Consider the following 27,329-nt stretch of genomic DNA (forward strand, 5'->3'; position numbering starts at 1 on the left):
AAGAGGACAATAGATACTACACATTTTAGAAAATAAATAAGAGATGACATTCTTATTATTCAAATTTATGTTGATGAAATTATTTTTCGATCTACTAATGGTACCCTTTGCCAAGAATTTTCTAAATTGATGCAACTTGAATTTCAAATGACTATGATGAGAGAACTTAAGTTCTTCTTACGGATACAAATTCAGCAAAGTCAAAAAGGTATATACATTTATCAAACTATATATACAAAATAGCTTCTTAGGAAACTTAAGATGAGTGATTGAAAACCTATGGTTACACCAATGCACCCTACTTGTTCACTTAAAAAAGGTGATTCAGGCAAAAAAGTTGACCAAAAAACCTATAGAGGAATGATAGGATCCCTATTTTACCTTACCGCTTCCATACTTAACATCATATTTAGTATATGTGTATGTGCAAGATTTCAAGCTAACCCTAGGGAATCCCCTTTTACTAATGTTAAGAGAATCCTTAGATATTTAAAAGGCACTACCAACCTTATCTTGTTCTACACGAAATCTCCTAAGTACGAGCTTAGTGGATACTGTGATTCTAATTATGCTTGAGAAAAACTTGAGAGAAATAGCACTACTGGAAACTGCACCTTTTTAGGTGACAACTTAATATCCTGGTCAAGTAAGAGATAAAACATCATTGCAATGTCAACAACAGAGATAGAATACATTTCAGCAGCTGGCTGCAGTTCTCAACTACTTTGGATGAAGCATCAACTTGATGACTACAAAATCCTAGAATCCAACATTCTCATCTATTGCAATAACATTTTTGCCATTTGTCTAACCAAAAGCCCTATCTTACATTATAGAGCTAAACACCTAGAGATCAAACACCACTTCATTATGGACTTTGTTCAAAAAGGGGTACTAAACATTCAGTTTGCAGAAACTGAACACCAACGAGCTGACATATTCACCAAACCACTACCTGAAGATAGGTTTGACTTCATCATGAAAAACCTAAACCTTCCCTTTATACCTGACTGATGTTATGATAACTTCAAGGTAGTTTAGTTTTACATTCATTATTTATATTTTCTCATAATATGTTTTATTCTTGTTATTCAAAATAAAAAAGAAAAAACAAAGGTCTCACTTTCAAGTCTTTTTGTCTGATGACAAAAGGGGGAGGAATATATTTGATAAAGTGGGGAGAAAATGATACTTAGACTTAGGGGGAGCCCTAAGTTAGGAGAATCAAAGATAAACAAATAATTTTTTTATTAAAAATACAAGTTTTGTCATTTTAAAAAATGGGGAGATTGTTGGAACCAAGTTCATAATATATTTGACTTCACAGAGTCTCAAAAAAAGATCTGGTCAAGATTTGTAGAAGATTTTATCAAGATTTATCTACAATAAAATATGAACATAATCAATCTGAAGAATTTTCAAACCCAATATGAAAATTACGAACATAATCAATCTGAAGAATTTACAATCTCAATCTAAAAAAAAAAGAATAGAATTAATTCGAAGAATTTACAAACGCAATCTGAACAAGATACAATTCAGAATTAAATAAGAACTAAATTGATGCCCAAATTTTCACTATAAATAGATACTCAAGGCTGAAGAAAAAAATCATCGAAAAGTAGAAAATAGTAGTCTTAGAGTTCAAAGAGAGAAATACTTGTTCAAGTAAGAAATATCTTATGAGTGTTCATTTCTTAGAGTGTGAGAGTTATTATTATTAATAGCTTTTTAGAAGCAACTACTCAAATTCCAATCTTTTGAATCCAACTCGATAGTGGTTTAGTTCCTTCTTCAATCAGGGTTGTCAAGTTGTTAGGAGAAGACTTGGCTTCTAGGGCCAATGTGGTTAGTTCCTCAAAAGTTTAGGGTTGTTAGGCTGTTTGGGAAGACTATGTTGGAGGGTCAGGTGCTTTGTAATTCAAGGTATTTGAATTAGTGGATTAAAGTCTTCTGAATGAGGGGACTCGATGTTGCCAAGTTAGTGGTGAACCAGGATAAATCTACGTGTCAAATTATTTAGGCTTTCATTGTTTGCTGCCACTGAATCTGATTGCTTCTACACCAAGTAAGTCTCCAAAATCAAACTAGTTTTTTTTATTTAAATATAAATTATCAAAAAGTTATCAACTTTGGCAAACACAATTCATCCCCCCCTTCTCATGTTTGCACAATCAAATTTGTCCCATCAATTTCAAAATTTTATGACCTCTAACAACATTCTTCATCAATCATCTTGTGCTCATACAGCTCAACAAAATAGGGTAGCCTAACGGAAAAATCAGCATCGTATTGAAACCACTCGTACTCTCCATCTTCCTTGTAATGTACCATCTCGTTTTTGGGCAATGTTGTTCTAATGGCATACTATCTTATAAACCACATGCATTCGTCTTTTCTTGATTACAGAGTTCCTCACTCGATCATCTTCCCTCGTACTCCTCTTCACTCATTTCCTCCTCGTGTCTTCGGGTCTACATGTTTTGCCCACAATCTCACTCTTGGTCTTGACAAAATTTCAACTCGGTCACTAAAATGTGTCTTTCTTGGTTATCATCGGTCCCAAAAAGCTTATCGTTGTTATTCTCCAACTCTTCAATGATATCTCATATCGACGGATGTCATACTTTTTGAGTTTGTTACATACTATAAGTCGCATCCTGACCTTTTGTTTTTAACTATTCTTGTGGACCTACCAGAGTCTGCTTCACTTTCTCTTTTACCACTAGAGCCTATTTTGTATGTCTCATTTGAGACACCTCTGATAGTCCCTCCTGTTGTCCCACTTGAGACTCCTTATGTAGATCCTTCAACTTTACAGTATCTTCAAACATATCGTCATTGTCAACCACCATCAGTTGTACATGTCCCTACACCCGTTCTTGATATTGAGGTAATTCTAGAAGCTCATTCATCGCCAACTCCTCCTTTATTGGTTTTGACCCTTGATAATTGATAAACTTATTCTTTTAGGATTTTAAGACGATATTTACCCTCTATGTTATCTTATTTTATTAATTTGATTTCAATTCTTCTTCTTTATTCATTTTTTATGATATTTGCATAATTGATTATGAGATGATAAAACAATTCAAATTGGTCAAATCTACTAAGTTTTTAGTGAAAAAAATATCAAGTTTAATATTCCAATTTATGAGTACAAGAATGAGGTTTTTTGCACACTTCAAAGATGGAATTTTATGATAACAAAATGTTTCCAAAGAAAAGGAGAAGGTTGTTGCATAAAATGAGGATCTTCTTGCTATCATAAGTAGAAGAAATCATAAATGGAAGAAGGGAGCCAGACAATAGAAACATAATCAGAAAAGCAAAAAAATTAGAGAAAGAGAAAATAAGGAGAAACAATTGAGAAACTTAGGAGTGCTTGGAGCAGGAGAAAAGTGTCTCATATTTTGGAGCAAGCAAGTTCATACTCTATAAGGGTTTTATTTCTTTTTCTTTAATTGATAAACACTTCTATTATATACTTTATTTACTATATGTCAATGAGAAACTACATTCTCTTCTAGGGTATTGGTGAATATTGTGATTGAGATATCTTTTTGTTGTTTATCTCAATTAAGTTATTCTATTGTTTTATTTACATGTTTGAGATACCTTTGTACCATCTAATCTTTCAATTACTCAACCTCTTGGTTCTTTATGTTTTCTCTTAGTTATATATTTTCTTATGATTAATCTAATAATTAATTTAGGGAAAAAAATATTACATTGAATGAAGAATCTATGTTAATAGTTTTAAAGACGGATTGATAATTGAGAAAAAAAAAAAAAAATAAGAATTCATATAAAGCTAGGACTTGAGATATTGATATTACAAGTGAAATCATGGCCCTATGTTTACTTTCCATTAATTCAAAGTTGTGTTATATACTCTCGTTGTAATTTTTATGCTGTCTTTACATTTTTGTTATCACAAATCAACAATAATTTTATTAGTCTAAATAATATAAAATCTTGAATAATTTGGTAGTTGTTAAATTAATCTATGTGGATACAATAATATTAAATACTACTACTTGGCAAACTCGCACACTTGCAAAATTTTGCGCACCAAATTTTTGGCGTCGTTGTTAGGGATTAATTTAGCAATATTAAGCAAAAAATATTTTTATTAATTTAGACTTTTTTTAATTAGTTAATTTTAAATATTTTATTCAAAAAAAAAATTAAATATGTTTGTTTTAATTTTCGTTGTTACTATTATTAATATATTTAATTATCTTTGTTATTATTATCATTTCAATTTTGTTTTGCACCTTAGTTTATTAAAAATCAAAACAAAATAAAACAAATATTTATTTAGTTGTTATTAATTTTATTAGATTTTTTAATTATTTATGCATGCTCAATCGCTCTAGAGAGTCTATTTTGCTTTTTGATCCATAAATTGAACAAACGGCTCGTAGGCGAAGAGTACAAATAAGAGCGATGGGTGAAAGAGTACCAAGAATGTTGGAGGATCATTTCACTCCAACTGTAGATTTTACTAACAACATAGCTAACTCACCTATGGAGGCAAACAATTACAAGCTTAAGTCAGGCTTGATATGAAGGTTCATACACGAGAATGGAGAGTTGAATTGTATTTGCCAAAGTTGATAATTTTTTTATAATTTATAAATAAATAAATAAACTAGTTCATGTTTAGTGACTTGCTTAAAGTAGAAGCAAACGGATTTAGAGGCATCAAGCAACGAAAACATAAATAATTTGACACACAGATTTTATCCTGGTTCACCGTTAACTTGGCTACATTCAGTCCCCTCATTCATAAGACATTAATCCACTAATTCAAATACCTTGAATTACAAAGCACCTGACTCTCCAAACCACTCTTCCAAAACAGCTTAACAACCCTACACTTTTGAGAAACTAATCACCTTGACCCTACAAGTCAAGTCTTCTTCTAACAACCATACAACCCCAGATTGAAGAAGGAACTAAACCATTATCGGGTTGGATACAAAAGATTGGAACTTGACTACTTGCTTCTAAAAAAACTAATAATACTTATAACTCTCACACTCTAAGAAAAGAACACTTAGAAAATATTTCTAACTTCAAATTGTTTCTCACTTTGAACTCTAAGACTACTACTTTTTGCTTTTTGATGATTTTCTTCTTCAGCCTTGAGTATCTATTATTAGTTAAAATTTCGGCTTCAATTTAGTCCTTATTTAATTCTGAATTGTATTTTGTTCAAATTGCGTTTGTAAATCCTTAAAATTGATTATGTTATTTTTTTTTTTTAGATTGAGATTGTTAATTCTTCACATTGATTATGTTCATATTTTGTTAAGATTACGTTTGTAAATTCTTTAGATTGATTATGTTCATATTTTGTTGAAGATAAATCTTGATCAAATCTTCTACAAATCTTGACCGTATCTTTGTTTTTTTTTTTTTACACTATTTGAATTCAAATATATTTTTCTCATACAATACTTTTGTTATCAAAATAACTTTAAGTATAAAATGAACTTGGTTCCAACAATCTCCCCTTTTTTTATGATGACAACACTTTTATTTTTTATAACAATTTTTCTTTGTATTTCTTAGACTCCCGCTAACTTAGAGCTCCCCTTAAGTCTAAGTATCATTTTCTCCCCCACATTATCAAATATATTTCTCCCTCTTTTGTCATCAGACAAAAAGATTCGAAAGTGAGACCTTTTTTTTTCTTTTTTTTTTTAAATAACATGATTATAACATATTACAAGAAAATATAAAATAAAAAACTAATGTAAAATTAAACTACTTTGAAGTTATCATAACATCAGTCAGGTATGAAGGTAAGGTTTAGGTTTTTCCTCATAAATTCAAACCTATCTTCAGGTAATGGTTTGGTGCATTTGTCAACCCATTGGTGTTCAATGTCTACAAGTTGAATGTTTAGTAACCATTTTTGAACAAAGTCCATAATGAAGTGGTGTTTGATCTCTATGTGTTTAGCTCTAGAGTGTAAGATAAGGTTTTTGGTTAGACAAATGGCAGAAGTGTTATCACAATAGATGAGAATGTTGCATTCTAGGATTTTGTAGTCTTCAAGTTAATGATTCATCCAAAGTAATTGAGAACTGTAGCCAACTACTGACATGTACTCAGCCTCTGATGTTGACATTGCAATAGTATTTTGTCTCTTACTTGACTAAGATATTAAGTTTTCACCTAAAAAGGTGCATTTGCCACTAGTGTTGTTTCTCTCAAGTTTATCTCCAGCATAATCAAAATCACAGTATCCACTAAGTTTGTACTTAGGAGATTTCTTGTAGAACAAGGTAAGGTTGGTAATGCCTTTTAGGTATCTAAGGATTCTCTTAACATTTGTTAAATGCAATTCCATAGGGTCAGCTTGAAATCTTGCACATACAAATACACTAAACATGATGTTAGCTCTAGAAGAAGGTAAAGTAGGGATCCTATCATTCCTCTATAGGTTTTTTGGTCAACTTCTTTGCCTGAATAATCTTTTCAAGTGATCTGGTAAAATGCATTAGTGTAGCCAAAGGTTTGCAATCACTCATTTTAAACTTAATAAGAAGCTCTTTTGTATATTTAGTTTGATGAACGTATATACCTTTTCTACTTTGCTGAATTTGTATCCCTAAAAAGAACTTAAGTTCTCCCGTCATACTCATTTGAAATTCAAGTTGCAATAATTTAGAAAATTATGGGCAAATAGTGCCATTAGTAGATCTAAAAATAATGTCATCAACATAAATTTGAATAATAAGAATGTTATCTCCAATTGATTTTCTAAAAAGTGTATTATCTATTTGTCCTTTTTCAAAGTTATTTTTAAGCAAGAAGTTACTAAGTGTATCATACCATGCCCTAGGTGCTTGTTTTAGACCATATAGAGATTTTCTAAGTCTAAAAAAATGATTTGGAAATTCAGAACTTTCGAAACTTGGGGGTTGTTTAACATAGACTTCTTAACTTATTAACCATTTAGAAAAGAACTTTTAATATCCATTTGAAATAATGTAATGTTATTGTTTACAACAAAAGAAAGTAGGATACAAATAGCGTTTAACATTGCTACTAGAGCAAATGCCTCAATATAATCAATCCCCTCTTGTTTATGACAACCCACTTGGTTCCTGTAATGTTCTTCTTTGGTCTAGTTACTAGATCCCAAACATCATTCCTCTTAAATTCATTTAACATTTTTTGCATTACAAGAATTCATCCATCATCTGCCAATGCTTCATCAATAGAGGTAGGCTCAATTAATTAGAGTAAGCCAAACAAAGTGGTATCTTTTAGTGATAATTTGGTCCTCAAAAGATCACTTTCACTTCCAATGATTAGAATTTCATGATGTGATAAGTTGTACTTCCATCTAGATATTCCTTCTGACTTATCCTGATTGTTTCTGACTTGATCATATTCATCCTTTGAAGATTTATCATATTCTTCTGATTTGCTTGTATCCTCTGATTTTTTAAGTTCTTCTGGTTTGTCTGCATCTGCTTCCTATAACATACCAACCATTACCATTATCGGTGATACTACCTCACGATCTTCTCCCCCCCCCCCCCTTAACCACCTAGTGGAAATAGTGAGTTTTTTCCTTATACGGAATTCAAGCCCGGTACTTGGGGGATAAGTACTGCCTCCATAATTGGTAGTGGAACTTTGTGGAGGCGGTACTTATCTCCCATGTGTCTGGATCAAATCCCACGGAAGGCAAAAACTCGCTTCCACTGGGTGGATAAGGGGTGAGAAGATTGTGAGGTAGCACCGCCAGTAACGGTAATGGATGGGGTGTTACACTTCATCTTGTTCCGGTAAACCTGCATTATATATCATCATCTTGCTTTGACTTTTCAAGGTCGAGTTGTTTGTCATCAAATTTAACATGTATGAATTCTTCCACAATATGAGTTTCCCTATTAAACACTCTATAAGCCTTAGATCTTTCAGAGTATCCAATGAAGCTACACTTTTGAGATATCTTTAGTGTTCATCATATAACAAGTACAACCAAATTTTTAAAATAAGAGATGTTAGGCTTTTTTACCTTTCCACAATTCTTATGGTGTTTTATTCAATATAGATCTAATTAAGACTCTATTTTGAATATAACAAGCAGTATGTATTGCTTTAGCCCAAAAGTATTTTGCACCATTAATATCATTTAACATGGTTATGGCCATTTCTTGGAGTGATTTATTCTTTCTTTCTACAACTCCATTTTGTTGGGGTGTTCTAGGAGAGGAGAAGTTGTGAAAGATTCTATTCTCATCACAAAAACTTTCAAATAACTTGTTTTCAAATTATCCTCCATGATCACTTGTAATTGTTACAATCTTAATACCCTTTTCATTCATTATTTGTTTGCAAAATGTGATAAACACATTGTGGGATTCATCCTTATTTGTTAAGAATTTTACCCATGTCCACCTAGTGTAATCGTCTACTATAACAAAGCCATAATATTTTCCATTTAGAGAGGTTATTTTCACTAGCCCAATGAGATCTATATGCTAGAGCTCAAGGGGTTTTGAGGTAGAAACTGAGTTGTTAGGAGTAAATGAGTTCGTTGTTTGTTTTTCTTTTTGACAAGCTTCACACATAATTTTAGTTTTATAACTAAGCTTAGGTAGACCTCTAACTAGTTGAAGTTTATTTGATTTTGAAATTAATCTAAGGTTTGCATGACCTAAGCTTTTGTGCCAAATTAGTTTCTCTTCATTCACTAATATAAAACACTTAACCTCTTGTTTCTCTAGACTAAACAGATTTATCTTATAAATATAGTTTTTCCTCTGACATGTGAAGAGTACAAATCCATCTTTCTGACTAATTGCCTTGCATGTTTTTTGATTGAATATAATATCATAATTATTATCATATAAGTGACTAATACTTAATAAAGTATGCTTAAGACCTTTAACAAACAAGGCATCTTTAATAGAAGGGGAAGTATTGTTACCAACTGTACCTTGACCAATGATGTGACCTTTTTGCTTTCTTCCAAAAGTCAATGTGCCTCCATTGCTCAGTGATAGTTCTTGGAACATAGAATTTTCTCTAGTCATATGTTGCGAGCATCCAGTGTCCAGGTACCATGATTGGTGTTTTAACTTGATTGTTAATGACATCTGCAACATAGACAATTTTGTTCTTAGGTACCCAAATTTGGTTAGGTCCTGGTGTGTTATTCTTGAAAGGTTTCTTGTCTTTCCTTGTATTTAAAATGGGACAAGATATTTTTGAGTGACCTTTCTTAGAGCAAACTGTATAAAGATATCAAAGGGAATAGGTTTAGGTTCAGTTAGGTTTGCATTTTGTTTTCTAAGTGTTTTCAGTTTTAATGGCAATTTGTGATTGTTATTTAAAAAATCATTTATATCAGTAATTAAATTAGATCGAGTAAAGTCAGAAAATACCTCAGTTTCTTCATCCGTTGATTCACTTCCAGAGTCAGAATCTATGTTGGATCCAGAGGCGGGGTTGTTATGAGCCATTAGAGCCAAATCAACTTGTTCATCATCAGAGGATTCATCAAAATCATCCCATGTAGCCAACAGACTCTTCTTTTAGGGTCTGGAGTTTTTGCTCTTGTGTTTTTCTTTCTCCGAATTCGGACAGTTTGACTTGATATGTCCAGGTTCATTTCATCCATAATAGATAACATTTTTTTGTCGAAATTTTCATTCCTTCCTTTATCGGACTGCTTGCAATCTCTCTGAGGGAAATATTTCTTCTTGTTGTGCCACATCCTCTGAATTCTTCTATATATGAAGGCAATCTCCTCTTCCTATGAGTTCAGATTATGATCATCTGAATCACATTCATCTGATTTTGATGTTGCCTTTGGAACCTTCTTCTACTTGGATTTCAAGGCCAGAGTCTTGTTCTTCTTCTTGGGCTCATCTTTTTCAAGCTCACTTTCATGTGATCTGATAGAGCTGATTAATTCCTTTAGCTTAAGAGTATTCGGATCCTTTGCTTCTTGAATAGCAAGGATCTTAGGTATCTAATTGCTTGTCAGACTCCTAAGAATCTTCTTCACATGATCAGCAGTAGTACACCTCTTTTCAAGTACCTTTAGTCCTGAGACCAAGATCTGGAATCTGGAAAACATTGTTTCAATGTCTTCATCTTCTTCCATCTTGAACAGCTCATACTTTTTGACTAGGAGGTTGGCCTTTGCTTCTGGAACTTGCTTCCTTCCTGCATGCGTCAGAATCAGACTATCATAAATACTTTTTGTTGTCTCCTTATTGGTGTACTTGTAAAACTTCTTGAAGGTGAATGTTCTGGACTTATGATGCATCTTGTTCATCTTCTTTTGATCAACATTCATCTCTTTTCTTGGAATTTCAATACCATTAGTATTCTTCGGAGCAATATAATCATAGTCCACCAAGTCCCAAAGATCAAGACTTTGTGAAATATAGAAACTTCTCAACCCATCCTTCCAATACTCAAAATATTCTCCATCAAACAGAAGTAGTTTGTTGATGTTTCCTCCAACAGCTTCTTCATTGAATCCAAACATATTAAACCTTTTAACCTTTTCTCAAATACTATAAAATGTTCAGCCTTGAGACTGAACATTGATGCCAAATGAAGGTGCAAACACGAGAAGGGGGAATTGAATTGTGTTTTCCAAAGTTGATAACTTTTTGATAATTTATAAATAAATTAAAAAAAGACTAGTTCGGTTTTGGTGACTTACTTGGAGTAGAAGCAATCGGATTCAGAGGCAGCAAGCAAGGAAAACATAAATAATGTGACACACAAATTTATCCTTGTTCACAATTAACTTGGCTACACCCATCCCCTCATTCAGATGCCTTTAATCCACTAATTCAAATACATTTTACTACAAAGCATCTGAACCTCCAAGCTAGTCTTCTTAAACAACTTGACAATCATAGACATTTGAGGAACTAAACCACTATCTTGTTGGATACAAAAGATTGGAACTTGAGTAGTTGCTTCTAAAAAGCAAATAATAATAATAACTCACGCCCTCTAAGAAAATAACCCTTAGAAAATATTTCTAACTTAAATGTGTTTCTCTCTTTGAACTCTAAGACTACTATTTTCTGCTTTTTTATGATTTTCTTCTTCAGCCTTGAGTATCTATTTATAGTTAAAATTTGGGCTTCAATTTAGTCTATATTTAATTCTGAATTGTATTTTGTTCAGATTGAGTTTGTAAATTCTTCAAATTGATTATGTTCCTTTTTTGTTTAGATTGAGATTGTAAATTGTTCAAATTGATTATGTTTGTATTTTGTTCATATTGCGTTTGTAAATTCTTCAGATTGATTATAATCTTATTTTGTTGTAGATAAATCTTGATCAAATTTTCTACAAATCTTGACCATATCTTTTTTTTTTTTCATACTCTTTGAAGTCAAATATATTATTCTCATAAAATACTTTTGTTACGATAAAAACTCTAAGTATAAAATGAACTTGGTTCCAACATGATATCTATGCTCCAAACCTCTATTCTTTTCAGAGGACTGCCAACTGAAGACCCCAACATTCATCTAAAGAGGTTCATAAGGATGGCAAACACAGTAAAATATAATAGTGTTTCTACGTATGCCACAATATTGAGGCTATTTCCATGGTCTTTGACTGATAAGGCTTCAATCTGAATGTCATCCCAACCTGTTGGGTCTATTACAAATTGGGATCAACTGACCAAGAGCTTTTTGAAAAAATACTTTCCTCCATCACGGTCTGCTAAACTTCAAGCTGACATCGCAAACTTTGTTCAATTGAGCAAGCGTCCTTATATGAGGTATGGGAGATATTCCAAGACATGATCAGATATTTTTCATATCATGGCTACCAGATATGGCAACTTGTTCAGATGTTGCACAATGGACTTTCAATTCAAAGTAGAAGTAGTATTGATGTTGCTTGTGGAGGCTTTGTTTTAAAAAAAGAACCTGGAGAAATATATGCTTTGGTGGAAGAAATAGCTACGAATAGTTATCAATGGAGTTCAAATTATATGCATGTTAAAAAGTAAGATGGGAAGTACAAAGTGGAGGCTAATACCACTTTGGAGATGAAGGTAAATAGAATCGCTAAGCAGCTTGAGACTCGTATGGTATCACAAGCTCAACAAACTTCTACAAGCACTCCTTCCAGTGATGTTGGTGAACATTTTGGACTTGATGATGAAAATAATTTGGGCAATCCATGGACTTGGAAGCCAACTATGTCAGCCAAAAAGATGGTGATGCCAAGAAGAGTGTGCAAGTAGCTTTGGTGAAGTATATGAAAAATGTTGGACATCCTTGCATGGGTGTTCTAGAAAATTAAATGGGACAGACAATGAGAGGTTGAAGATCATTGAAAGTAAAACGCAAGCTCATCCAATTCCAGCAACTCATAGTAAGGAAGCTAACTATGTCACCAACACCAACCACAATCAAAATGACCCTTATTCTTTTATCTTTAATCTAAGTTGGAAGAATCACCCTAATTTCTCTTGGGGAGGACAACAACAAGGGCAAAACTCTAACTTCTACAAGCCACCACATGTGCAAAGGCCATAGGAGAGGAAACCAGATCTTCAAGATGTACTAGCTAAATTCATAGAAAAGACATACGAAAGGTTTTAGAATATGGAGAGTCAAATTTCAACTCGGTTTGGCAATATGGAAACTCAAATGTCTAATATTGTCAATCTACTAACACAAAGACCTGTGGGATCATTGCTGACTCAAACCGAGCCAAATCCAAAAGAGCAAGCTAAAGCCACTACAAGAAATTTTACGTTTAGTGACAGTGAAAATCTATAAGTAAACGTATAAAAACCGTAGGGATATCCAAAATTACCCAATACCTACGGATTCTCGTTGTGGCTATAGGGTATAGTGACAGAATTTTTTCCATTGCGGTAAACATTTGATTTTAACTACGGATATTTCATTGTTGGTATATACTTTAGCCATTATTTATAAAAATTATACCTACGGTTTTGATTATGTTGCTATACATTTAAGTGACAATTTTTTTCTGTTGGTATAGGCTTTAAGAGTAATTAATTTATTATAAATATTATTTTTTTGTTATCAACAAAAATTATATAATAATTTAAAATTTATTTTATAATATTAACCAAATATAAATATACAATGAAATATATATATATATATATATATCTAAGACTCAAAATAAAATAAAAGGTGTTCATCGTATATATTAAAAATTAACATAAAAGTCTTACAACGATAAAACAATAGTTAAACAATGTTCACCATAGTGCACTGTAGTAAACTTTTACTTAGTAGTGGCAAACGTCTTACTAACATTTAAAATAGACATCTTGTGTCATACATAACAATCTCAAAAAATATTAAGAAATTGAGTCCACTAAATTGCCAATATTCCATCTTCAACAACAAATTAGCTTTTAATCTTCACCTACAATCAATAAAATAACAAATGAATAAATACACGATTCCACATAAAAATATTACTAATAAAATAGAGAAAATGTTAATGATTTTAATTAAAATTAACTAATACTATCTAATTACCATTTTCATTATTTTCATTGTTGTTTGGACTAAGTGAATTCAAATGGTTTTGAGCACTAGTAGCATCAGGAACCTATCACAAAAAATAGAAAATATTACTTATGAAAAATACGATTATGGAACTTATGAAGTTAGTTGGATAAGATTAATAACTTATGATATACATGTCTTGCAGCTTGTATTATATCATTAACATCTTCTCCAGAAAATAGATTTTGAATTAAAGTCATCACATTTGCTAACAACTTTTCCATATTCTTAACTCTTTCGCACAACTCTTCATTTTCAGATGCACAATCCTTCGATTTTTTAGAATGAGGAATCTTGCCCATACATCGCACACGTCCGTTTTTATCAGGTCCTTGTACTTGATAAAATATATCATCCTTCCAAGACATAGAACCTTGTGTGTCTTGGGTTGATTGAGAAGTTCAACCATCATTACTATGTTTTTTTAGTTCTTCCTAAAAAATAAAATAAAAATTATTAATGATTGAAAATACCAAATTGAAATTGACATTCAAAGCATGTAGTACTACAATAAGATCCAATTAAAAAACTTCAACACTGCATATAGGCTAACAAATACAAAATCTCCTAAATGGTCAAGTAAAAATCCAATACAATCATCATACATTTGAAAATAAAATTCAGCACTTTGTCAAACTTAATTTATACACATTTTATATATTGGTACCGTTTAATTATTATCAAAACTTACAATCAATCTTGCAGCCTTTTCATTAACAATTGTTCCATCTTTACGAGTGCGGGTATCAATGTAAATCTCTTTACGTCCAGGCAACACTCCTTTTCCCTTTTTTATCTACAACCAAATAAATAAGTTAAATGCATTTCATTTTTAATTTAAATTAAAGCCATAAAAATAGAAATAGAAATAAACCTTCTCATCAATAAACTTTGGGAGACTTTTTGAACCCATACAATGAACATCTTCAAATTTAGCACGATTTTGCCTATTAATTTTACTTATTTTCTGCAATTGAAATAAAATATTAGTCTTAATAATAAACTCTTTAATATATTACTCATAATATATACGACTTACTTGTCCTTCATCAGAAAACCAATGATGAACCAAACCACGATATTGATTTGGGTCAACCCTATCATCTGGTACAAGAGATGCAACTTCTTCTTCTGTTTTAGTAGGGTCATATGCCATTGACTTTAGATCACCCTTCCATTGCCTCCATTTCTCATTCAGCTCAGATTTTAACATTTCTCTTGTTAAGTCATTTATTGGAGGAACAAACTCAAATTTACTCTACACAATAAGAGATGTTAAAGAAACATGTTATATTAGTTAAATGTATTCTTACAGTTATCAACATGTTATGATGTAGTTTGAGTGTGCTAAACATCTATATTCTTAAACTATAAGTATGATTATAAATTGTTAATCCATCAAATATTCCTAACATCATCATTGTACATCAAACATGTTAGAGCACAAAAACTAAAAAACATGTTAATTGTACATCTCAATTGACTTCTTAAAAAAAGTATGTTATATTAGTTAAATGAATAATCATAATACCTCTATTAATTTCAAAATTTCTTCTTTGTAATCATTTGGCATGACTTTCCATGACTTGTAGTCGATAGGAGCATATGGATACCTTCTAGCTACGCTACCAATGAAACGAGTTAGAGTTGTCCCTTCCTCACCAATGGGTCGACCATATTTGTCCAAATTAACGATTATTAAATCACCATCTTCCATTTCCCACACATCTAACATTTTTGTAGGACCTCTAGCCCGTTTAGGCTCTACTTCTACAAACAAAACAAAAGGACAATAAAACTATGTGTGCATATATAATTAATACCTTTTTCAATTGGTTCTTCTTCAACTTCTATATCAGAGGGAATTGAGTGAGATTCTACAGACTCATGTATGACACCTTCTGCATGACAAGGACTAGAACGAGTTTCTGCAACATTACTTCCTTCTACATTGGTTGAGTTTGTATTATTAGAAGTAGACTGAATTCCTTCATTATCACTTGCTCGATGTCGAATATTTAACTTTCTTCTTCGAGCCATTGCTTCTCTAACACAAAATTATAAATGACTAACTTGGACAAAATTCAAAAAACAAAGACAAATCTAAAAGTATAAGAAAAACATAATGTATAAAATCATGCACAACTAGAACACACTTCTTTCGTCTTCCTCATCATCTTCATCATCATCCATATTATCAGCATCAACAACTTCAAAAAAACCATTATCATCTTCAACTTCAAGCCTAACCAAATCATTAACATTTTGAGTAGCTTCACTTGTATCGCACATTAGTTGCCCATGAATTTCTTCAATTTCATTAGATTCCTCATCACCCATATCATAGATATCCCTACCTTTTGCATTGAGAACAACAAGCCAATCCTTGTTTCTCTCACCATATATATAAAACACCTTTTTAGCTTGTGATGCAAACACAAATGGGTCATCACAAATATTTTTCCCAGTATGTTTTAAAAATTTGAAATTGACAAGCGTCATGCCAAACTTATCTTTCTTGATACCTTTATTAATATCAACCCAATCACATTTAAATAACACAAACTTGTACTTTCCAGAATAATTCAACAGCGGTATATCAGTTATTGCCCCATAGTAATTAATTTCATCTTTTGAGGTCTTTGTCTTTACAACAACTCCACTATTTTTTGTTTTCAAAAATCTCTCTCTCTTCTTTGTGTGGAATCTAAAACCATTAATCGCATAACCTATGTATCTTCTTACTACCTCAGATGGTCCACGGGATAACCATCTAAGTCCATGAGTAACTTTTGAGCTCTTTTGTTCATCCATACGTTGGATCTAAAATATTTCATGAAATATAGTAAGTTTCTATATAAAAACAATCAGTAAAATTTAAATAATTAAATTATTATATGCTCACCCTGAGTTTAAACCACTCAATAAATTTTCGACCATGTCGCTTGTCAATTTCAAGTTGTGTCAATCGTCGTGGTCGACACTGTCTCTTAAGATGTAAAATGTGTTCTCTAAAAGTAACAGTAATAGAGTTAAAATAAAATGTAATAAAAATTTCAATTGTATAAAATTGAAATATGATATGTGACTTACTCTATAAATGGAGCAACTGCATCACAATTAGAAAGCACATATCTATGTGCCTGTGCTAACTCTTTCTTGTCAAGTTTAGTTCTACTCACTTTCTTCCTCTTCCCTAATCGTAACTTTTGTTGTTTCTTTATCCCTAATGGCCTTCCAGAGACTTCATCGTCATTTCTGTTAGGTCTATTGAACCTAGTTTCTACCCCAGATAGATATTGCGAACAAAACGTCAAACATTCATTGGCCAAAAATCCCTCTGCAATTGATCCTTCTGGATGGGCTCTATTACGTACAAAGGACTTAAGAGTAAGAAGAAACCTGAAAGTGAAGAAAATTTAAAATATTTATGTTCTCAACATCCAAAAAAACTTGTTTAACACTTTTAATTAAACCAATTTTTATAAACATACATACCTCTCAATCGGATACATCCATCGATATTGTACCGGTCCAGCAACTTGGGCTTCGTGTGCCAAATGAATTACCAAATGCATCATAACAGTAAAAAATGAAGGAGGAAAAATTGTTTCCAACTGAAAAAGTGTGATAACTATTTGAGACTCCAATTGTGATAGAAATTCCACATTAAGTACCTTAGAACAAATTTGCTTGAAGAAATTGCAAAGATCAACTAACACTGAAGTGACTTTATCTGGCAATGAACCTCGTAATGCTACTGGAAGAAGCTCTTGCATCAAAACATGACACTCGTAACTTTTTAATCCAAACATCTTGTGTTGCTTGACATGCACACAACATGGGATGTTTGATGAGCATTCATCTGGGGTTTTTACATTCTTGAGAATGCTTAGGAAAGATTCATTTTCTTTGTTAGTCATTTGATAGCATGCTCTAGGCAAACGCGTTGTATTTATATTAGGACTTGGTTGAGGATGGAGCATACTTCTTATGCCCATATCTACAAGATCAGCTCGTGCCTTATAATTATCTTTGGATTTTCCCTCTTGGTTTAACAATGTACCAATAATATTGTCATATAAGTTCTTTTCAATGTGCATCACATCAAGATTATGACGCAATTCATTATATTTCCAATAAGGCAATGTGAAGAAAATGCTCTTCTTCTTCCAAGGTTGTGCTCCATTTGCTAGACCATTTTCTCTACATTCATCTATTTGTCTTAAAATATCAGTCCCATCAAGTCTTTTAGGAGGGATCCTTAGCTCTCATGTTCCATCAAAATCCCTACTATTCAATCTCCACTCATGTTTGGGAGATAACCATTGACGATGACCCGTGTAGCAAAAAATTTTACCAAGACGTAACCACTGCGAGGTAGTTTCAATACCACAACATGGACATGCATATTGACCTTTAGTATTCCATCCAGACAAGTTAGCATATGCTGGAAAGTCATTAATAGTCCACATCATAACTGCACGAAGTTGAAATGTCTCTTTTTTATAGGAATCAAATGTTTCAATTCCATCATCCCATAACTCTTGCAACTCTTGTACTAAAGGTTGCAGATAAATGTCAATGTTATTTCCAGGACCTTTTGGACACGGAATTAATAGTGATAACATGAAGTATGGTTGTTTCATGCACATCCAAGGAGCAAGATTGTACAGAATTAGAATGGTAGGCCAAGGCCTATGAGTAATACTCATAGTCTTGAAAGGATTGAAATCATCTGAAGCCACTCCTAATCGAACATTACGAGGATCTAACGAAAATGATGGATACCGAGCGTCAAAATTCTTCCAAGCAAGGGAATCAGTTGGAGGCCTAAGAGAACCATCATTCAATCTACTCTCATGGTGCCATCTCATTGATTCTGCAACTTTGGAGGACATGTATAACCTTTGCAACCTTGGTTTCAATGGAAACCATCGAAGGATCTTTGTTGGTATCTTCTTTCGCCTATCAGAAGTCTCCATTCCATTACCTTGTACGTCTTAATTTGTTGTTTTCCACCTTGACGTACTGCACTTTGGACATACTTCATATTTGGCATATTTATCCCAATATAATATGCAATCATTGGGACAAGCATGGATCTTCTCATACCCCAAACCTAATCATGAAACAATCTTTTTAGTTTCATAATATGACTTCGGCAAAACATTTTCTTCTGGTAAAGCATCTCTTAGTAAATCAAGCAACATGGAGAATGACTTGTCACTCCACCCATGAAGACACTTTAAATGATACAAATATACCATAAATGATAGCTTGATATACTTCTTACAGTTGAGGTAAAGCATTTCCTCATTCTCCTTTACAAATTCGTAAAATTTAGAGTTTTCTCTAACTTCGAGAATTCTTTCACCTTCACCACAAATTGGCTCTTCTATAGAATGAATTCCAAATACATCATGAACTAATCCATCCATGTCATGCTCCATTTCTACATTTTGTTTATTAGCGCTACTTGAAGTTCTAGGTTTTCCACCATGATATATCCATTGTCTATAGCCTCTAAGAAATCCACGGTGTGGATCTGTTAAGTGTTCATAAACACATATGCCAGAATAAGAGTGGCAATTGGCACATTTTGTACAAGGGCACATTATTTTTCCATTGATTTATGAATTTTGAAAAGAAAATTCAAGAAATTCATTAACTCCTCGAATATATTCTTCACTTTTTTTTGATGGATCACACATCCATTCTCTATAAGCCATTTGGAAAAGTTAACTAAAAATGGATGATGCAAGTCCTAAAAAATTAACAATCTGAAAATTCAAATGAAGAACATGGTATTCAACAACAACATCAGATCATGATATTCAACATAAAAAGGGTAATAAAATTTCTTGTTTTTTTTTTATAATGAACAAATTTTTTGTCAAGAACATGGTATTCAACAACAACATCAGGTTGATGACTTTTCATCATATGCATATTTTCCCACTGTTTTAGTCTTATTTATCCTCAATCATCAGTTAAATTAAGGATTTATTTGATACATTTTGTTGATTTTTGTTCTTTGAGTTAATAAAATGTTTTGTGTTTTATTTCAGTGATTAAGTAGGAATTTTTTGTAATTTTACATTGCGTTGTGTTTTGGTGCAGTGCTGAATTTTGGTGAGAAAACAACATGACATATGTAGAGTATTTCAGCCATATCTGGAGTTGTAGATGTCCAATTGCAGTCCACCCAAGTGCAAATGAAAGCTAAGATCCATAGCTACAACTTTCATGAAGCCACCGGAACCGAATTCAGACTCGAAAGAGGCGAAAAATGCAATATACGCCGGAAAACAGATGTTGAGCGCTTGGAGCGCGCCTGAAGCGCTTTTTCCTTCATCTGCTACTGCCCAAACGCGCCTGGAGCGCGTTTTCCGCGCCTGCGGCACGCGACGCGCCCCAGCAACCATAAAAACGCAGATTTTTACTGTTTTAGTAATCTTTTTCACTATTGGGAAGTTAGCAGACTTGTGCCTTAGCATAGAAACTCAAAGACGGCCGTTTGTAACATCATTGGAGCAGTTTTATCAAGAATCATTCATGAATCCTTCTTGTAATTCTTTTCTAAATCAACATTAAAATGTTCTACGATTTGTATTTTGAAACGGAAGTGGACTTTACGAATGCTTGAGATGAGAAATTCATGAATTTGTAGTCTAGGGATAGATGCAGGTCATGAAACCAATTAAATTAGTTGCAAAGCAATAATTTACAAGAGAATTTCTATACGGTAATGCTTAATTCTAATCTTAAATCTACTAAGGAATTAGGGGTTACTTTGGAATTAAAGGTTCTGTCACTAAGACATTAGGGCAAGAATAATAAAGAGAATTCGGTAATAATTCAATAAAGGAATTCAGTAACTAGGATCAAATTAGACACCAAGGTTGGATTCGAAGTGAAACTCATCCCTGACATTTTTCTCATTATAAAAGATCAATTTTATTATTGTTGTTAATTTCAAACATTATTTCAATCAACTTGGGAACCTTTTTGTTCAATTCTAGTAATCAAATATAATTCAATAGTAAAACGCAATCCTTGAGTTCGACACTCGGTACTACCGTTTTATTATTACTTGCAACGATTCAGTGCACTTGCTGAAACGCTATCAAGTTTTTGGCGCCGCTGCCGGGGATTGCCATATCACTATTGAATTTAACTTATCTACTTAATTGAAACTTTTTGCTCTGCAATAGAATTTTTTATTTTATTTTATTTTTTATTTGTTGAACTTTCTAATGTCATGTCTAGTGGTTTGTCTCTTCTTTTGTTTGAGATAACTATTCGTTGTAAAGCATGGAAGATTATAATGATGATATTCTACTACAATTATATGAAGAGTGTGATACTTGTCTTATATTTGGTATATGTCACGTGATTGAGGGGCAAATCTTGAGTTATACATTTTTAAGATATCACCCTCAGATCCCTCTGATGAAGCCTCTTAGGTGTGACTTTTGCGGAGAAGCACATAAGAATGGACATTGTTCAGATGACCTTGATGAACTAATAGAATATGAAGATTTTTTTCTCAAAGTCACAGAAAATGACGAGCGTTACATTAAAAAGATCTATTGGGAACAAATTCTACCATCTAAAATTCTATCCAAAGAATCTCACATTACGGACGTTTTGGTTGAATTCATGAAGAATAACATGGTTTCAATTGAAAGATTTGAAAGTCAATGTGAGAGGTTATTTGAGCAAGTGGTTAAATTTGAGAAGATGGAGTAGAAGTTGAAGATTGAAGATAATTTCATTGTTATGGTAGAAGAAGCTAAGCAAGAGGAAAAGACGAACGAGGAAAAGACGAACAAGGAAAAGAAAAAAGAAGAGATTGATAAAGTTCTAGATTCAATCTATGCCTTGTTCATCAATGTACATTTGAGAAGGACATGGAAGCAATATCTTTTATTTCTCAAGTTCATGGAATTTCTACCAAACAAAAAGAAGAAGAAGGATGATGTGTTCTTCCTGTCATATATGCCACCTTGACAGTAGTTGAGACGTCAAGCTCAAGACACTAAACGCTTATTGGGAGGCAACCCAATTTTATATCCTTTGCATCGTATTTATTTATTGCATTTCAGATTTATTTTACTCCATTTAGTTCCAATTTTAGTCTCTAATTTCTAGTTCTCTTAGTTTTGATGTTTGGTATGAGCAAGGAATCAAAAAGATGCGTTGAGAAGCGATTGTACAGCTCCAAATGACCGAACACGCGCCCAAGTGCGCTCAAGCGCGCCCGAAGCGCTTTTTCCAGGTGTTGCCACTGTAACCGCGCGCCTGAAGCGTTTTTTCCAGCATTTGTCACTGTCAACGCGCGCTGAAGCGCGCCTGAAGCGCTTTTTCCAAGTATTTTCAATGTCGATGTGCGCCTGAAGCACTTTTCATGGCCAAGTTTTAAAACCTCCGTCTTCTCACATTCCAAACCTCCTCCATTATCATCAAAGGACCTAATGGCAACCCAACAAAAAAGCAAAACAAACTAAGGTCGCAAGTACATCCTTCGCTCAACAGACACCAGGAGGCATGTTTTATGATGATCTATTTGCACCTCACCAGTATATTGGCGACCATAGCAGAACAGGAGCGGATGATCTAAACGAGAATCCTTGAACTACTAAACTGAGAGAAGTTTTCTTTCCTTTTTTTTCTTTCTGTTGTTTGTCTTGTTTCTTTCCGCTTTCTCATTTTCTTTGTTTAATATCAGTGTATGTTGACTTTCTTTTCTTCATATTTTTTTTTCCTTTCACTAAATGTGTACTATGATGAAACAGCCGTACTGACCTGCACTTAATCTTAAAATTTATGTTTGTGATTTCGCAAGTTAAATTTCATTTCTTAGATTATGTTATTGCTTAAGTCGACAAGCCTTCCTAATGCATGCATTCTTGATTACTAAATGGTTGCAGAAGGCTAATATGCCATCAATTTTTCAAAAATACAATTTTAACTTTTCAGAAGCATGTTGGCTTTATTTTGATTGTTCATACTCTCTCTTATTATCCTAGATGTGAGCTTTTGAGCCTAAACACTTAAATTCTTTGTTGTGTGATTATCCAGACATGTGTTATCCCTCTAGAACTTGCACTAATTCTGACTTGCATCACTTGTAATTTATGCATACATTGAGGCAATTTTATTATTCGTTTGAGCATTTCTAACTACTCTATGAAAAATTTTACCCTTTGCTAGCCCCTTTGAGCCTTGTCCTTTTATTTCGGTTACTAGCCACATTACAAGCAAAACACTTGACTTTAATTAAATCACCTTACTTGGAGTTAGGTAGAAAAAAAAATTATTGTCTTGATAAAATTCTAAGTTTGGGGTTGCTCATGGGATAGCAACTTTTTAAGTTTGGGGTGGTGATTCTCACAAAAAAATAATAAAAAGAAAAAAATAAAAAGAAGAAAAAGAAAAAGAAAATGAAAGAAAAAAGAAGAAAAAAAAATCTCAATTTGTGTACTTTGGTAAATAATATCTTTTTGGTTCTTTTGTTAATGTTTGAGAATCTCCATACTGAAAAGGTGAAGAAAAAAAAATGGTAGAATAAGGTGAAAATGTATGCCTAACTCCAAGTGGTAAAGCCTACTATCCTAAAATGTCATACCCTTACCTAAGCCCCATTACAACCTGAAAGTCCTCCAAAAATGTATGTGTTTACTACAATGTGATTGCTAACTAGAATTTTTTCAAGACTATGGTAGCGTGATGCATGTTCTAGGATTTGAGCGATAAATTCATAACCCTTTCTAAACACTTGAGAGAAATTTTGGTCAGATTGTGTGAAGAGATAGTTGAATTTGATGAATGAATGCCAAGGTGTACAAATCTTGTTGTCTTTATTTTTGAAAACAACCATAGAGCATGATGAATGTTTTGCAGTAGCAAGAACTTTGAAATTTGAGTTTGATGTAATTTGAGAAATTGAATTTAAGTGTGCATTTAACAGGACCAAATATGAAATTAATTGTTGCTTGGGGACAAGCAATAGATTAAGTTTGGGGTTGTGATGACCCTTCATCATATGCATACTTTCCCACTGTTTTAGTCTTATTTATCCTCAATCATCAGTTAAATTAAGGATTTATTTGATATATTTTGTTGATTTTTGTTCTTTGAGTTAATAAAATGTTTTGTGTTTTATTTCAGTGATTAAGTAGGAATTTTTCGTAATTTTACATTGCGTTGTGTTTTGGTGCAGTGCTGAATTTTGGTGAGAAATCAACATGACATATGTAGAGTATTTCAGCCATATATGGAGTTGTAGATGTCCAATTGGAGTCAAACCAAGTGAAACTGAAAGCTACGATCCAGGGCTACAACTTTCATGAAGACACCGGAACCAAATTCAGAATCGAAAGAGGAGACAAACGCAATATACGCCGAACAGCAGATGTTGAGCACTTGGAGCGCGCCCAAGGGCGCCTGAAGCGCTTTTTCCATCATCTGCTACTGCCCAAACGCGCCTGGAGCGTGTTTTCCGCGCCTGGGGCACCAGCAACCATAAAAACGCAGATTTTTACTGTTTTAGTGATCTTTTTCACTATTGGGAAGTCGGGAGACTTGTGCCCTAGCATAGAAACTCAAAGACGGCCGTTTGTAACATCATTGGAGCAGTTTTATCAAGAATCATTCATGAATCCTTCTTGTAATTCTTCTCTAATCTTTATCTCTTTTATTTCTGTCATGAGTAACTAAACCCTATTTGTTAGGGATGAGTGTAACAAGATGAAACCCTTATTTTTATGATTTGATTTCTAGTTATATGAATGAGTTTATTGAATTATTTTTCTCATCTCTGTGCTTAATGCTTTTTATTGTTTGATCAACATTAAAATGTTCTACGATTTGTATTTTGAAACGGAAGTGGACTTTACGAATGCTTGAGATGAGAAATTCATGAATTTGTAGTCTAGACATAGATGCAGGTCATGAAACCAATTAAATTAGTTGCAAAGCAATAATTTACAAGAGAATTTCTATACGGTAATGCTTCATTCTAATCTTAAATCTACTAAGGAATTAGGGGTTACTTTGGAATTAAAGGTTCTGTCACTAAGACATTAGGGCAAGAATAATAAAGAGAATTCGGTAATAATTCAATAAAGGAATTCAATAACTAGGATCAAATTAGACACCAAGGTTGGATTCGAAGTGAAACTCATCCCTGACATTTTTCTCAATTTATAAAGGATCAATTTTACTACTGCTGTCAATTTTAAATATTACTTCAATCAACTTGGGAACTTTTTGTTCAATTTTAGTAACTAAATATAATTCAATAGTAAAACGCAATCCTTGAGTTCGACACTCGGTACTACCATTTTATTATTACTTGCAACGATTCAGTACACTTGCTGAAACGTAATCACAGGTCATCAACAACAAGAGGTTAGGTCATCAACAACAACATCAAAACATAACAGAACATTCTCAGAACAGAACAGGTCATCAACAACAATATCACAGGTTATCAACAACAACATCAGAACATTCTCAAAACAGAACAATACAACATCACAGTTTTAAACAACATCACAAGTTCAGAACAGAACATTCTCAATGGGTTTTCAGCACCAAGTTCTTATTTAAACAACATCACAGGTTCAGGTTGTGCGAAATTCAAAACAGTACAGAACGGTGGTTCGAGAAATTACATAAACAGTACAGAATGGTGGTTCGAGAAATTACCGGTGGTGCGAGAACGATGGTCACAGGGTCCAGTTACGGTGGCGCTCGTGGTGCGACAACAAGAACGGCGAGAACGACGGTGCAACGGCAAGAACGACGGTGCGACAGTGAGAAATATGGTTCGACAGTGAGTCCTTTACAGCGACGGCGAGTGCAGCTCGGGATGGATCAACGACGAGAATCTGGTTGATTGACGGCGAGAAGGAGAAGGCAACGATTAGGATTCGTGATTCAGAGGTTAGGGGTCCGATTGGGGCTCAGATTGGGTGAAAGAGGACAACAGTTTTGGGTTTTAGGTGTTTTGATGAGAAAGGATTTAGTTGGTACTTGGTACTGATTTAGGTTTTGGCTCTATTAATTTTTATTTTGGCTCCATTGAAATAATTAAGATTTTGGCTCTATTGAAATTGGGTGCATTAAAAAAATTAGGATTTTGCCTCCATTAAATTTTTTTTGGCCTAAATCATGAAAATTTTGTACAATTTTATTTTCACAAACAATTAAGATTTTGGCTCCTTTAAAAAATATATATTTTTCAATTTTGATGTCTATAGCCACAGATTTAAGTGTGTAACTATAACAATTAGTGACAAATTTATGTCACTGAAGGTATAAGACACCTATACCAACAACAACTAATTTATCTGTGGGGATAGCTTGTCTATATCTACAGTTTTTAATTTTGTCATTATAAGCTTATGTAGGTATATGTCTGTTTTCATGTAGTGAGCTATCACTCTTAGGAGTGGAAATGTGGTTACTTCAATGCCTAAAAAGGGAGGACAAACGACTCCAAAAGGGAAAAAGGTACATTCTAATGAGTTTTCGTCTAACAAAATTGAGGAAGACCATCAGTTAACCAAGGTAAGTATTTCATTCCCTCAAAGATTGAAAATTATGCACAATGATAAGCAGCTTGCAAGATTTCTTGAGATTTTTAAAAAATTGCATATCAATATTCCTTTTGTTGAAGCTATTTCCCAAATGCCCATGTATGCGAAATTTTAAAAGAAACCATTTCTGAAAATAAAAAAAACTAGAGGACTTTGAGATGGTTATTCTTAACGAGGAATGCTCTGCTATAGTCTTGAAAAACTTGCCCCTTAGGCTTAAGGATCCTGGTAGTTTTACTATTCCTTGTACTATTGGCAACTCTTATTTTGAAAAAGTACCTTGTGATTTGGGAGCTAGTACTATTGGTTACTATCCACTTGCTTCTTGTAGTTTCATTGAGGCTAATGATATTAATGATAAGGTTACATATGACAATTTTGAGAATTTCAGGATGTAAGGTCGTTTGGAATAATATCTTATTTTGCATGACCCTAACATAGTGGTGGGTGAAGATGCAATTAGAATTTTACCATCTTCTGAAACTCGTTCACCACATAGGAAAATGAAAAATAATATGTACCACATGATTAGAAAGTTAAGAAGGAGCAACGCTTTAAAGGGGAAAGTATCTATTGGAGAGTTGTCTGATTAATTCTCAGGCTACTATCAGGCTTAAGACGTTAAACAAGCACTTTGCACAAGGAAAACTGTATTTACTTTTTATTTTATTCTAGTTTGACTTTATTATTTTTGTTGATTATTTTTATTTTTAAGGAATTAAAGCTCCAACTACACGCTCTTTCAAGGAAGTCACTTTTACTTTCTCTTATTTTTTTATTCATTCATTTAGTCTACTATAATATGATGCCTTGAAGATCATGCTTATTGCTAGTGTTGGGGAGAAAATATATTTTGATGTTTGACCTCTTGTAGTGTTTGTGATGACATCTGTGCTGGTTTATTTTACTTAAATTATGTGTTTGAAGTTTATCCTATAAGCCATTATTGCGTTTGATTTTTTAGCAAGGCCTAATGATGAGCAAGTTGTTAAAGCTAAATTCAAACTTTGAAATTATGTGTGCTAGATAAAGGCCTAATTTCTTGTTGTGAATAAGTTGAGGTGTCTTGAGAAGGAACAAAATTGAAACAGTTAAGCTTAATTTGAATTAAACTAAATCCTTAACATAGGACAAT

At 33.0% G+C, this 27,329-nt stretch overlaps 1 protein-coding gene across 2 annotated transcripts; it reads right to left on the reverse strand.

Annotated features, from left to right (window-relative positions):
- Window positions 1-13,327: 13,327 nt before the first annotated feature.
- LOC101512910 (uncharacterized) lies at window positions 13,328-15,321 on the reverse strand. Of its 2 annotated transcripts, XM_027332864.2 has the most exons (6): window positions 15,115-15,321; window positions 14,623-14,841; window positions 14,458-14,550; window positions 14,275-14,379; window positions 13,554-13,626; window positions 13,328-13,437 (listed from the first exon to the last, which is right to left on the reverse strand). In XM_027332864.2, the coding sequence occupies exons 1-6, from the start codon at window positions 15,316-15,318 to the stop codon at window positions 13,427-13,429; spliced, it is 705 nt and encodes a 234-aa protein (XP_027188665.2). In that variant the 5' UTR covers window positions 15,319-15,321; the 3' UTR covers window positions 13,328-13,426. The 2 variants fall into 2 exon arrangements, with proteins under 2 accessions (XP_027188665.2, XP_073222771.1); XM_073366670.1 differs by lacking the exons at window positions 13,328-13,437; window positions 13,554-13,626 and adding an exon at window positions 13,881-14,017.
- Between the last annotated feature and the right edge of the window lie 12,008 nt (window positions 15,322-27,329).

The sequence above is a fragment of the Cicer arietinum genome, chromosome 3, assembly GCF_000331145.2.
Source record: "Cicer arietinum cultivar CDC Frontier isolate Library 1 chromosome 3, Cicar.CDCFrontier_v2.0, whole genome shotgun sequence".
Lineage (NCBI taxonomy): Eukaryota > Viridiplantae > Streptophyta > Magnoliopsida > Fabales > Fabaceae > Cicer > Cicer arietinum.